At 37.2% G+C, this 13,808-nt stretch overlaps 1 protein-coding gene across 1 annotated transcript in view; it reads left to right on the forward strand.

Annotated features, from left to right (window-relative positions):
* Nucleotides 1-1,217: 1,217 nt before the first annotated feature.
* PKD2L2 (polycystin 2 like 2, transient receptor potential cation channel) overlaps nt 1,218-13,808 on the forward strand; it is a 38,810-nt gene continuing 26,219 nt past the window's right edge. Inside the window, exons 1-5 of the mRNA XM_036847286.1 lie at nt 1,218-1,232; nt 1,742-1,916; nt 3,534-3,667; nt 5,146-5,402; nt 7,725-7,946. Coding sequence (XP_036703181.1) covers nt 1,218-1,232; nt 1,742-1,916; nt 3,534-3,667; nt 5,146-5,402; nt 7,725-7,946 — 803 coding nt within the window. The remainder of the gene's footprint in view (nt 1,233-1,741; nt 1,917-3,533; nt 3,668-5,145; nt 5,403-7,724; nt 7,947-13,808) is intronic.

Below are 13,808 nucleotides of genomic sequence, written 5' to 3' on the forward strand. Positions count from 1 at the left end.
GCCCTTTCTTCTTCTCAGGTCTCATCTCCACTGGCTGCTGGCCTTTTGCTAGACCTCTCCTATTCCTTTTATCATTGGTAGTCTTTGACCCTCGCTGCTATGTGGCCTAGTTTTCCTTTTTACCTAACATGAAACAGCATTTATCAACATCACCCTACATCTCTTTCGGAGAAATAACAAAAGTGGCTTTATTTTTTACTTTCAAAACAGCTTGACGGGTTTCTTAGCTGGCTGCCCTGGGGCTTTCCACTGAATTCCTTTTTATTTTCCTTTTTACCAACCTGAGAATCCCCGCCCCCGCCCCCCCCCCTCTCATATTCTGGCGGGCTTATGGATGCCTTAATTTACAACCAAATTTGGCCTTTTCTATAGCTGGTTTACAAACCTTCTCACTTTTGCAAAGCTGCTGGGTCAGATGTGAGTCTGGGCTCCCAAAGACTACTGTTTTGACCTACGCTATTACATTATCACTGCAGAACGTTTTTTTTTTTTTTTTAATCTATTTCAACGTTCTCTTAAGCCATATTGGGTGGAAAGAGGGGTGGAAGCTATTTCTAGCAACAGCTCTCGATTACTAATAATCAGTGTCTGCAAGCTGCAGCGGCGGATTGGGGCCTTGGTTACAAATTCGGGCTTTGGCGTCGAGCAAACCTTGCCCCAGCGGGCCTTTGGTAAGTAATTTATTCTCCTCAGTCTCTTCAGGTCTAAAACGAGGACAAAACACATACCTTTCAGGAAGGGGCGGTGTGAAGACTAAACAAGGCAAAAGATGTTAAAGAGTCAAGAATGGGTAGCCCATTGTAATTTATTACTACGATTTTTATGATTAACCTCAGGCGTAAAGCCAGGTTCGCCCTAGAAGTCGGTCCTCCGCAGGAGACAAACACCACCATACTCAGGCCCGCCTCACGCAAAGCCTTTCCGTGAAGGCCTCGGTGCGCACGCGCGCTGGCATCTTCCAGCGCCGCTTGCTCCCGTCGTGGAGCCTGTGGGCTCGCGCAGGCGCATGAGCTAGGCGCGCACCGTATGAGTATCGCGCAGGCGCCGCCAGCCTGGGGAGGCGAACGGGTATCGTCGTCCAAGTTTGCCATGGCTGAGGCGTCCCGGTGGCACCTAGGCGGTGAGGGGTGCCTTTAGGGGTGGGTGGGGCAGAGCGGAAAGGGCAATTGCAAATATCCTGCAAGGAAGTGTGTAGCCCACATGTATTCACGTGAGAGATGACCTCCAGAACGGTTAGCCGTTGCAGCCTCCGCTTGAGAAGCGGAGAGGGACCGTGGACCCATTTCACAGACAGGAAAAGTGAAGCCCTGAGGGAACATCTCGCCCCTTGCCGGAAGCCGGAGCTGGGCGCTGCCACTTGCTGTATAGTGGCCTTCTCTAGGCCGGCCTTAGAAGGCCTTTGTTGCTCTAGGGAGTAGTGGCCTTGGCAGAACCCCAGGCTGAGTCCTTTTCCCACCTCCAGCAGGAGCCAGCCATCCCAAGAAGCAGAGTTGACAGGTGGAGAAAACGATTAGGGACAGAGGAGGGGGTTTTGTTTGTTTTGTATTTTGCTTTTTCAGTTTAAAACAAGACTGGTGAGGAAACATCTGGGTTATAAAATTCATTATATACGGTCATAAAATGATTGCCCACTATCACCATGGGAAAATGTTAGTAATTAGTCCTTCTTCATAAAAGTGAGAGTAAAAACATAACCAGAAGCCATTGGAGCTTTCCTTCACACAGTGTAAACAGCTAAAAGCGCCTGTGTTTTTCCATCCCTATTATTTATATATATTATAAATTAAGGGAAGTTTTTGTTTTATATCTCACAGGAACTCCAAAACATAAGCTGCATTACAGAAAGGAAGTAGAAATGAGAACCACACTTCAGGAGTTCTTACTCTACCTTATTTTTTTAATAAACTTATGTATATGTAAGTACACAGATGTAGATGAAGACACTGTTTGAACTAAGAAGTTTTGTGCAGATGAAAAACAAAACATATGGATTTTATAAAACCATAGGCTTTCAGACTACTGAAACCTCTCAAAAAATAGTGACACATTTTAAACATCTTAAATTCATTTAGGTTGACATTATTTCCAATTCTTAAGGGGCACAACTTTAGGTCACAGAAGTAATAAAAAGCTTTCATAGTCAACACTGATTGAATTAATTATTCCTTTCTGTTGGCAGTTCTGTCTTGAATATAATTATTCCCTTGAGTTGCCAATTCTTGATTTCTTTTAGAGCGATACAGATACATTAGCTTTGCTCTAGTTTCATAGGTCAAACTACAAATGAGGCCTAAGAAGTTAGTCTTGATGTCTGCTTTGTTCTTTTCCCTGGCCTGTTGCAGAGTTAATAGTAAAATATGCTAGTTCTGAGTCACAGAAGATATGAATTAATGCAGATCTTTAGGGAGGACCAGGAAAACATCTCAACCTACATTCCTCCTATCTGTGGGTCAATATCATTGACTTAATCAGTATTAAAGAGCATTTTGTCTTTACAGCACCCAACGTATAGTAGATGCAAGCTCACTGACTGGACTTAGGTTGGTAGAGCATACATAGTGGCAATTATATATCGGTTAACTAATTAATTGGTATTGTAGGGGTGAGCTTGAGTCAGATCTGGATTAAAAAGACAGCTTTAGCCAATCTTACAAATTAAGATATTTCAGATTGGTTTTTAACTGCTTATTATAGAACATTTGGGGAGTGGAAAAATATTTAAAGATCACTCATAATCCCATTATTCAGGGATTTTTTTTTAAATACCTTTTCATAATTAGGAAAAATTGGAAACAAATCTCCAACAGGATTTGTTTAATTTTTGGTATATACAGTGAAATACTATGCAACGTTAAAGAATGGCATAGGCTCATGTGTGCCATGGAATGATGTTGAAGATATATTATTTCTAAAAATAAAGGCCTTCTAGCAAAAAAAAAAAAAAAAAAAGACATATTTAGTCTATACCCTGCTCTAAAACCCACCCACCCACCCCTAGGAAGAGTGAGAAAGAATACTAGTTAATGTTCTTTTCAATCTTATCATGTGCCAAAACATAGTTTTAAATGTTCCACATGAATTATCTCACTTACTTCTCATAACAAAACTATGAGGTAGGAGATATTATCCCTATGGTGGGACTCAAACCATTATCTGTTTGATTTCAAAGTTCATAGCCTAAACTACTCACTATATTATGTTGCCTACTCTCAATATTGGAAAAAAAGCCATCTTGCAGAATAGTAATGTGTAATGTGATTTATAAAAATAAAGTTATTTTCTCTATAAGTGTGTATGCATTTAGAAAAATCTGAAGAATATATGCCAAACCTAATTCTAGCAGTGGGATTACAGGAAACTTCTTCCTGTTTTGTATATTTCTATTTTAGTTTTTTTATTATTGCTCTTATAATTAGAAAAATAAAATTGAATTTTCAAAACAAAATTGAGAACAAATTACAAGTACATTTTTAATCCTGACAAAAATTGAGCTTTTAAACGTAAATTTTTAAACAAAAAATTCTTCTCCTTAGTGACTTTTGGGATGGTAAACCCACATATGTATTACTTAAACAAAGTTATGTCATCTCTATTTTTGGACACGTCTGTGCATGGTGAAGAAAGAACCAACTTTAAGTCTATTCGCAGCATAACTGACTTTTGGAAGGTAAGATGTCATGTGACTGTGGATGAAGTAGCTTTAGGCATTGCATAAACAAGCCCTTGGCACACATAGTAGGCACTTGATACATATTTATTGAAGGAATGAATAAAAATAAATGTCATTTCTTTAAACTATTAGAATCAATCAACCACTAAGTGTTTATTGAGAACCTGTGTTCTCAGTGATAGAGTTCTTATAACTTTAAAAAAGTGATATTTATTTTTTTAACATTATCGTTGCATTTGGGAAATAGGAGATTTCTTATGTGGGAGTTAGGATCCAAAGTCAGTCTAAAATTGTATACAGTGAAAATTACCGTTAAAAATTCCTTAAATTGCCCATAAATTAAAATATATGTGATTTTGGTATACAGGCCTATACTCTTGTGTGTGTGTTTCAGTAATGTACAGTATGTAATAAAGAGTACATTTACAAAATATAATTTTATAGTGTTTTTAATTGCATAAGAGTATCATTCCTTTAGCATTGGAACAGACTTGTTTTTTCTGTTACACTTAACTTAGCAAGATGTTCACATTATGAGGAAAGAACAATTAAGGGAACAGCAGTTTCAGGTATCCCATGTCACAAACATTGGGACATACAAGGAAGAGGTAAGGAAGGCTTTCCAGAGGTGATCACAATTCAGTTGAGTTTTAAAGGATGAGTAACAGAAGACCATGCTAGAAAGAAAAAACGATATGTACTATAAGTAATTCATCACGTGGAACTATGTTTGGCATTATAGGCATATAGGAGATGAGGTGGAAAAGACCAAACTATGAATTGAACAGAGGTCTAATCATGAATGCCATGCTAGGAATTTGAAACTTATCAAGGAGACAATGTCATTTCCTGAGAGTGAGAGAAGTGTGAGATAAGGTAGATGATTAGAAGTCATTGGTTTAGGCCAAGTGAAATATGAAAGAATGATAGGAAATTTTCCCTGAGACAAGAAGTGGAGCCCAACCGCTTCTTTTTTACTGTGCTGTCTTGAGGTATGTATGTGGCCAATGGCAAATAAGACAAAGGCAGGAAAGAAAAAAATGAACCCTAGGCTTAGGATCTCTTAGAAGGAGCACATAGGGACAGAGACAGAAGCAGTCACCACCGCCAGAGTTGGAGGGGAAAGGGGGGGACACAGATAACTTAGAGGCGAAGTCATGAATTGTGGCTATGACCAGTCCTGATACTCATGTACTGGGGGAGAGTTTTCAGTATACCCCTCGGAGAAGAAGGGTTATGGAACTAAATGAGTTAATACCTGTAAAGTGCTTAGAGCAGTACATAGTAAGTACTCAGGAAATGTTAACCATTTTCGTTATCATCATCAACATCATCATTTACCATTACCATTATTAATGGTGGCTTGGCTAAAATCACTGATTTTTGTATTCTTATGGATAACATTATGAATGAAGATTCTGTTATACACTTGACATGAAATATTTTTCCCATAACATTTATTTTTCTATATGAAGTTTATGGAAGGACCCCTTTTGGAAGGCCTGTACTGGGACTCATGGTACAATAACAAGAATTTGTATGACTTAAAGAACAGCAGTCGCATCTACTATGAGAACATACTTTTAGGAGTCCCCAGAGTCCGTCAACTAAAAGTCCGCAACAACACGTGCAAGGTCCATTCATCCTTTCAGTCCTTGATGAATGAATGTTATGACAAATACACTTCTGAAAATGAAGATCTGTCTGATTTTGGCCTTAAATATGATACTGAGTAAGTAGTATAAAATTACACGTAACTTTTTCTAGCAGTTACCATTGTATCTTCAAACAATTGTGAAAACATATTTATTTTCCAAATAATACCAACAGGGGCCTGGCAGGTAAGGAGACTGTTTCAGTAATAGTATCAAAGGAAGACTCCGAGATGCAGTGTTTAGAAAAGGAAGAGTAAACCTGTTATTTTTTTGTTTACCAAAGGATGTAAAGTGGTTTTTTTCCAACTGTGGTAAATGAAGTGCTAAGTCATATTGGACACAGGGCAAAGTGCCCATTTTTGCTTTTACAAAACTCAATCAGCTTTTCTGGCTCTGGCAAGATGCCCTCAAACACATTCCAAATGCTTCTTGGGATCCCTAGGGAGTGTCTTTGGTGTACTCTGTTGCTTTCTCACTCTGGCTTACTTCAGTGATATCTTCTATTGTTGCCAATGTTGAAAAGGGGCAGTTATGTTTTACAGACACTGCATCTGATGATACCTGCCAAAGATCTTATGGCCATTGTTCTCCAAAGTGGCTGAGGCTAATGCTAGTATAGACTCACGTCTACACTTTATATTGAAAATGTAAAAGCCCAAAGCCACTGTCACTACCTCCCCTTAACACAGAATGTGCTGGTATCATTGCTTTTAAGGTCATACGAAAATCATAGAGGCAAAAAATATATCTTTTTAAAAATTTGATATTTATCAAAGTGATGAAATATTTACAAAGTCCACCCTTTCCTACTCATAATTCCCACTCCAGAAGCAGCCACTTTTAGTTGTTTCTTCTTGTATATACTTCCTATTTCTGAATAATATGCTTATACTATTACTTGATTCTATAGTTTTATATATCTATTGTCTCTATCATGGAAAGTGTCTGTCATATATCCCTCTTATGCCACTCCCTCCACATACACACTTCCTGTTCCTCTTAGCCTGTAGTTATACTGTAATTTTTGTTAATCATTAGTCGATGTTTATCTTATAAATATGAACAGTGATTACATTTCCTTTCTTGAACAACTACCTCTGTACCCCTAGGATTGATCATTGCTTTGTGGGTTTTGTTGACTTATTTTTTCTTTCTATGACTTTTGGGTGTTCTTGAGGGCAACAAAGTGCTTGTATAATTCTTATAAACCTAATAAATTCATAAGTATGGTGACACATTCTCTTAAATATTATACTATTATAACAGTACTACACACTATTTCCCTTTCAATGAAAAATTACAAGATAAGTCAACTATTAATTACACATTTAAATTTGATCTCAAGACTAATCTGTTAGGTATTCTAATATTCCAAATTTTCATAACAACTACAAATAATTTAAATACCAAAATTAACATTATGGATTTAGAATTTTAATACGTGTCATTTCCTGACAACCAAAATAAGAATCAATTTGTGCTTGTTTTTCTTTCTAAAATGTAACATTCATTAATTAAAATCAGTATAAAAAATTGGAAGTAGGAGAGGGTTGGTGTAATAAATGTTCTTGTTTCAGTTTAACAATCATATGGAAAATGCTCAAACATACAACTATGGAATTTTCATTAAAAATGGGTATTTTATCTTAGTGTTGTCACTTTTTTCTTCTCTGCTGAAAACGAACATGGTATTACTAACAGAAAAACAAGTTTAAGCAGAGCATCTTTGGATAATTGTTCAGATCTGTTTTAGGAGACTGAATAGGGACTGAAATGAAGAATCAAAGCTTTACTTTTTGATATTGCATAACTAAGTTAAAAGTAGAAAGAATGGAAACAAAATTTAGTTATACAGGTTTTACTTTGTGTACTTTCATTAAAATAAGATACCTATATAACAATATAGACATTGTAACAAAGTTTTTATTTATTGGGCATTTATAAATGGTATATGATCATTAAAACACAGACTGTGAAGCATCTTTTTCCCCATACTGAGACAGATATTTCTGAATCAAAACCCTGGATATTTTTGTCCTACTCAAAGACTAAAGATCTCATAAGATAACAGAGACAACAGGTTAAAGAAAAAATCCGTCATTATCTTCTAGATTTCAAGTTCCCTGAGGCAACAGATGGATTTAAAAAAATTTTTTTTCTCATAGTATGTAGTCCAGTGTGTTGCCCACAATAAGCACAAAAAAATGAAAACATATTCAATCTTAATCCTTTTAGCTTAATCCTTAACTCACCATCTTGCTTCAAAATTACTATAATACTTACGAACTTAGTACTACTTTTTTTTTAACTACTACTTTGAACCAAAGGTTAACTTAAATTCTTAGATACTTCTCAGTCAGGCTTTCTCATCTCTCCATTATTCTTTTTATATCTAACAGATGGAAGTACTCTGCTCCTAGTATCAACTCCCCTTGGCATTGGGGATTTACTGGTGTTTACCGAAATGGTGGATATATTTTCACTTTATCAAAATCAAAATCTGAAACCCTAAACAAGTTCATTAATCTTCGAATGAACAGCTGGATCACAAGAAGCACTAGAGTTGTTTTTATTGATTTTTCAGTATACAATGTTAATGTAAATCTGTTTTGCATCATCAGGTGAGTTACTCAAAACCTCTTATTAATATACTGAATTTAAAAGACACCCAGAGCCCTCATTAGGGTTTCCAGTTTGTGCATGTTTGTACTGAGATTAAATCATAAGCTCCAAAATAAATATAATGTAATTCTTCCAATAATGATAAAGAAGAAAGAGCAACATCATATTCATTGTTTCACTGATTCAGGATATATTCCAGAACATGGAGAATTACATACAATAGGTTAGTTTTATATTGCTTAAGAATATGTAGTCTTATTTATTGTCATTCTGCAGTTGGACATATCTAACATTTAGTCCTAATGATTTCTTCCTTTAAATCAGATCATTCAAATCTGTTGATTTCCTTTCAGAATGAGCTTCTTTATTAAGTTACTCATTTTTGTCTCAAGAATGAACAATTTAAAATTCAAACAATATATAACAGTAGCCAGCATCCTAGAAATGATTACAGCCAATGGTGATTTGCAAAAATGGCCCCAGTTCTTCACATCTTTGCCATGTAAATTTGCAGTGCCCTGTCACCCAGGGCAGGGTGCACTGCCTGAGAACTTGATACTGGGTTCAACCAGGTGACTTTCTTTGGTCAATGGAATGTCAGCAGATATGATACAAGCAGAAGCTTGAAAAGGGTTTGTAAATTAAAACTTGCTCTCTTGCACTTCTGCTATTGCATGAGAAGGACATGCCTGGGCTAACCTGTTGGACCCAAGAAAAAGATGACAGACATCCCCTCTCACAAGGAGGAGGACAGAGAACCAACCAAAGAGAAAAAATTATTTCTGTAGGTCTGATTACCTTAGGTAATCTGCCTAACCTGGACCATGCTATTTGGCTTAGGCCTGGGTTCTAGAATCAAACACTGTCAAAGCAAATAGGATTACTGTGATTGAATCTGCCTGGGGATTGAATTGGCTTCTTCTAAGGGATCTGAGAATGGGTGAATGCCTGATACAATTAGGGTTCTGTTAGAAAGGAGGAATGGGATAATGAACGCTAGACAGGCAAACAATAGTGTCCACTAAGTCTCAGTGAGCCACTTTTTTCTCATGAGTCTTACATTTTTACTCTGGAATATGGAATTGGCATTTACTCTGATAGGGGAATTTTTCCCCTGTGCAACAGTGATGGTGAAACATAATCATGGCCTTTAAAATTTGTAAAAATGAAAACAAATGAATTACCATCAGCAGCCAATGGACATTTTACCTTTTATGTTATAGTATTTTCTTTCAGGGAATCAGCTTCTTACCAACATTATTCACCCTTCCCGATAGTCCTGGTAGGGATAAAGTGAAGAATACAAATCACTTCTAAGTCCTAAATAAGAGTAGAAACAGTGGGGTAATTGGCTTAAAGTCATATGAAGAACTCCTTGTAATACTAGATTAAGTCCATATTTTCTGTCTCTAGGTTTTGTGCTTATTCTATGTTACCTTTAATTTTTTTTAATATTTATTTATTTATTTGGCTCTGCTGGGTCTTAGTTGTGGCATGCAGACTCCTTAGTTGCAGCATGCATGTGGGATCTAGTTCCCCCACCAGGGATCGAACCCAGGCCCCCTGCATTGGGAGCGCAGAGTCTTACCCACTGGACCACCAGCGAAGTCCCATCTATGTTACCTTTTAAAATGTTATTTCTTAGAAACTTCAGCAGATTTTAAAACTTTTAACTGGTAGTATATCTAATCAGTAGTTGTATGGGAGCATATTGCTTACACTAAGACCTTATCCACTTATTTTCCCTTTGTACACATATCTGGCAAACTAAACTGAATACTCATCATTTTTTGCTTTTTGTTTACTAGTCTACACTTCAGATCAAAATACTGAGTTTCTTTCACTTCACTCACTTACCCAACATTGCGCACATACTATACGCAAAGTGAAAAAACAAATTCCTGTTCTCTATTTGTTAACTGGTTGTTTTGTTCTTGGTTTTGGTGGTTTTTTGCTTTTTGGGCCACATCTTATTCCAGTACCAATAAGATTTGCTAATATCTTTAGATAGGAATAATTACATCATGGCATTGTGATAGAGATGCTGGTTCCTTAAATTACTGTCAATTCTTAATTATCTGCAGTTCTGGAGAACACTAGAAATACAGTGAACCGCCTCAAAATCTTTTTATATTTAGTATTGGAATTAATTTTTATATTTCTATTTGCATATAGATCTTTGTATCCAACATCCAGTGCCTAAAGTTAAACAGAAAACATTTGCTTTAGTAAAATATGTTATCTTGACATTTAGAAGCAAGAAGTACCTCTGATAAGCTAAAGGGGGAGAGTGTATTTCCCTCCTCTGAAATAATAAAAAATTACGTATTTTGGGGGGGAGTCCTGACTAATAACAGTAACTAACAGTATAGCATGTTCTTGAACATCATCTTGTTCTCCTGTAGGGATAAATTAGTATCCCAGTTATGAATGAGCAATCAAAACACAGAGTAAAATGAATGTCTAGCTAAAAATCACATCTTTCTTTCTCATTTACATTGGTCTTTGACCACTGGGAATTTTCAGAGTACCAAAAAAAAGTGGAGCATTAAAAAAGAAGTAATGGAGGAAGTGACGTCATGCTAAGGGCACCGGCTCCCAGAGGCGCAGGCAGGAGTTGGGGGGCTAGGGCTCTTTGGCACCTAGGTTGAAACTAGTTTTGTGTGTCTGAGGTCTCAGCTGGGAGACTTGAAGACTGGGTCTGTGATCATCTGAAGGCTCATCCACTCACAAGTTGAGTGGTTGATACTGATGGATGCTGAGGAACTCCATGTGATATTTTCACATGGACTAGTTTGCACTTCCGAAGAGCATGGTAGATGGATTTCAAAGGGCGAAGACTAGAAGTAGATTTGCAATATTTTCCTTTGGCAGAACAGAATTCCATTAGAGCAACTTTCATTGTTAGAGAGAGGAGAGAGAGAGAAGCCTCGTTTGTTGACGTCACTTGGTTCATGAAGCCTTCACCTAGAAGTGAAGCTGCTGAACAAACCTTGAGAAGAATCATCTCCTGCTTCAATCTGCTGCTGAATAGGAACTAATTAGAGAGAGAGAGGCAGAAGACGGAGAGGAGGGCGTCCAAGGCTTTCCCAATTACAAATCTCACCTCCACTCCAACTCCCTTTATACTTTTCTTGCAAAAATAATAATAGAAATAAGGAGGTGATGGGGTTTCCAAAAACAAAAATCGTAACCTTCAACCATCTGGGGAAGGCAAAAATCCCATCCACCGCAACTCTCAGTTCAAAAGTAAAGTTGTACCGCACACAATCAGGATGTTACTTAAGAGTGCTCTTAAAAGAACATATGGTGTGTGGCTGACAGGGTCATGGTGCTCCAGCCAGGTGTCAGGCCTGTGCCTCTGAGGTGGAAGAGCCGAGTTCAGGACATTGGTCCACCAGAGACCTCCTGGCTCCACGTAATCTCAAACGGCGAAAGCCCTCCAAGAGATCTCCATCTCAATGCTAAGATCCAGCTCCACTCAACAACCAGCAAGCTATAGTGCTGGACACCCTATGCCAAACAACTAGCAAGACAGGAACACAACCCCACCCATTAACAAAGAGGCTGCCTGAAATATAATAAGGTCACAGACACCCCAAAACACACCACCAGACAGGTCCTCCCCACTGGAAAGACAAGATCTAGCCTCATCCAACAGAACACAGGCACCAGTCCCCTCCACCAGGAAGCCTACACAACCCACTGAAACAACCTTAACCACTGGGGACAGACACCAAAAACAACGGGAACTACGAACTTGCATCCTGCGAAAAGGAGACCCCAAACACAGTAAGTTAAGCAAAATGAGAAGACAGAGAAACACACAGCAGATGAAGGAGCAAGGCAAAAACCCACCAGACCTACCAAATGAAGAAGAAATAGGCAGTCTACCTGAAAAAGAATTCAGAGTGATGATAGTAAAGATGAGCCAAAATCTTGGAAATAGAATGGAGAACCTACAAGAAACGTTTAACAAGGACCTAGAAGAACTAACGAGCAAATAAACAATGATGAACAACACAATAACTGAAATTAAAAATTCTCCAGAAGGAATGAATAGCAGAATGAGGCAGAACGGATAAGTGACCTGGAAGATAAAATAGTGGAAATAACTACCGCAGAGCAGAATAAAGAAAAAAGAATGAAAAGAATTGAGGACAGTCTCAAAGACCTCTGGGACAACATTAAATGCGCCAACATTCAAATTATAGGGGTCCCAGAAGAAGAAGAGAAAAAGAAAGGAACTGAGAAAATATTTGAAGAGATTATAGTTGAAAACTTCCCTAATATGGGAAAGGAAATAGTCAATCAGGTCCAGGAAGCAGAGAGAGTCCCATACAGGATAAATCCAAAGAGAAACACGCCAAGACACATATTAATAAAACCATCAAAAATTAAATAAAGAGAAAAAATATTAAAAGCAGCAAGGGAAAAATAACATACAAGGGAATCCCCATAAGGTTAACAGCTGATCTTTCAGCAGAAACTCTGCAAGCCAGAAGGGAGTAGCAGGACATATTTAAAGTGATGAAAGGGAAAAACCTACAACCAAGATTACTCTACCCAGCAAGGATCTCATTCAGATTCAACAGAGAAATTAAAACCTTTACAGACAAGCAAAAACTAAGAGAATTCAGCATCACCAAACCAGCTTTACAACAAATGCTAAAGGAACTTCTCTAGGCAAGAAACACAAGAGAAGGAAAAGACCTACAATAACAAAGCAAAACAATTAAGAAAATGGTAATAGGAACATACATATCAATAACTACCTTAAATGTAAATGGATTAAATGCTCCAACCAAAAGATATAGACTGGCTGAATGGATACAAAAACAAGACCCATATATATGCTGTCTACAAGAGACCCACATCAGACCTAGAGACACATACAGACTGAAAGTGAGGGGATGGAAAAAGATATTCCATGCGAATGGAAATCCAAAGAAAGCTGAAGTAGCAATTCTCATATCAGACAAAATAGACTTTAAAATAAAGACTATTACAAGAGACAAAGAAGGACACTACATAATGATCAAGGGATCAAGCCAAGAAGAAGATATAACAATTGTAAATCTTTATGCACCCAACATAAGAGCACGTCAATACATAACGCAAATGCTAACAGCCATAAAAGGGGAAATTGACAGTAACACAATCATAGTAGGGGACTTTAACACCCCACTTTCACCTATGGACAGACCATCCAAAATGAAAATAAATAAGGAAATACAAGCTTTGAATGATACATTAAACAAGACAGACTTAATTGATATTTATAGGACATTCCATCCAAAAACAACAGGATACACTTTCTTCTCAAGGGATCATGGGACATTCTCCAGGATAGATCATATCTTGGGTCACAAATCAACCCTTGGTAAATTTAAGAAAATTGAAATTGTATCAAGTATCTTTTCCGACCACAATGTTATGAGACTAGATATCAATTACAGGAAAAAATCTGTAAAAAATACAAACACATGGAAGATAAACAATACACTATTTAATAACCAAGAGATCACTGAAGAAATCAAAGAGGAAATTAAAAAATACCTAGAAACAAATGACAATGAAAACATGACGACCCAAAACCTATGGGATGCAGCAAAAGCAATTCTAAGAGGGAAGTTTATAGCAATACAATTCTACCTCAAGAAACAAGAAACATCTCAAATAAACAACCTAACCTTACACCTAAAGCAATTAGAGAAAGAAGAACAAAAAAACCCCCAAAGTTAGCAGAGGAAAGAAATCATAAAGATCAGATCAGAAATAAATGAAAAAGAAATGAAGGGAACAATAGCAAAGATCAATAAAACTAAAAGCTGGTTCTTTGAGAAGATCAACAAAATTGA

The sequence above is a fragment of the Balaenoptera musculus genome, chromosome 3 (assembly GCF_009873245.2).
Source record: "Balaenoptera musculus isolate JJ_BM4_2016_0621 chromosome 3, mBalMus1.pri.v3, whole genome shotgun sequence".
NCBI lineage: Eukaryota > Metazoa > Chordata > Mammalia > Artiodactyla > Balaenopteridae > Balaenoptera > Balaenoptera musculus.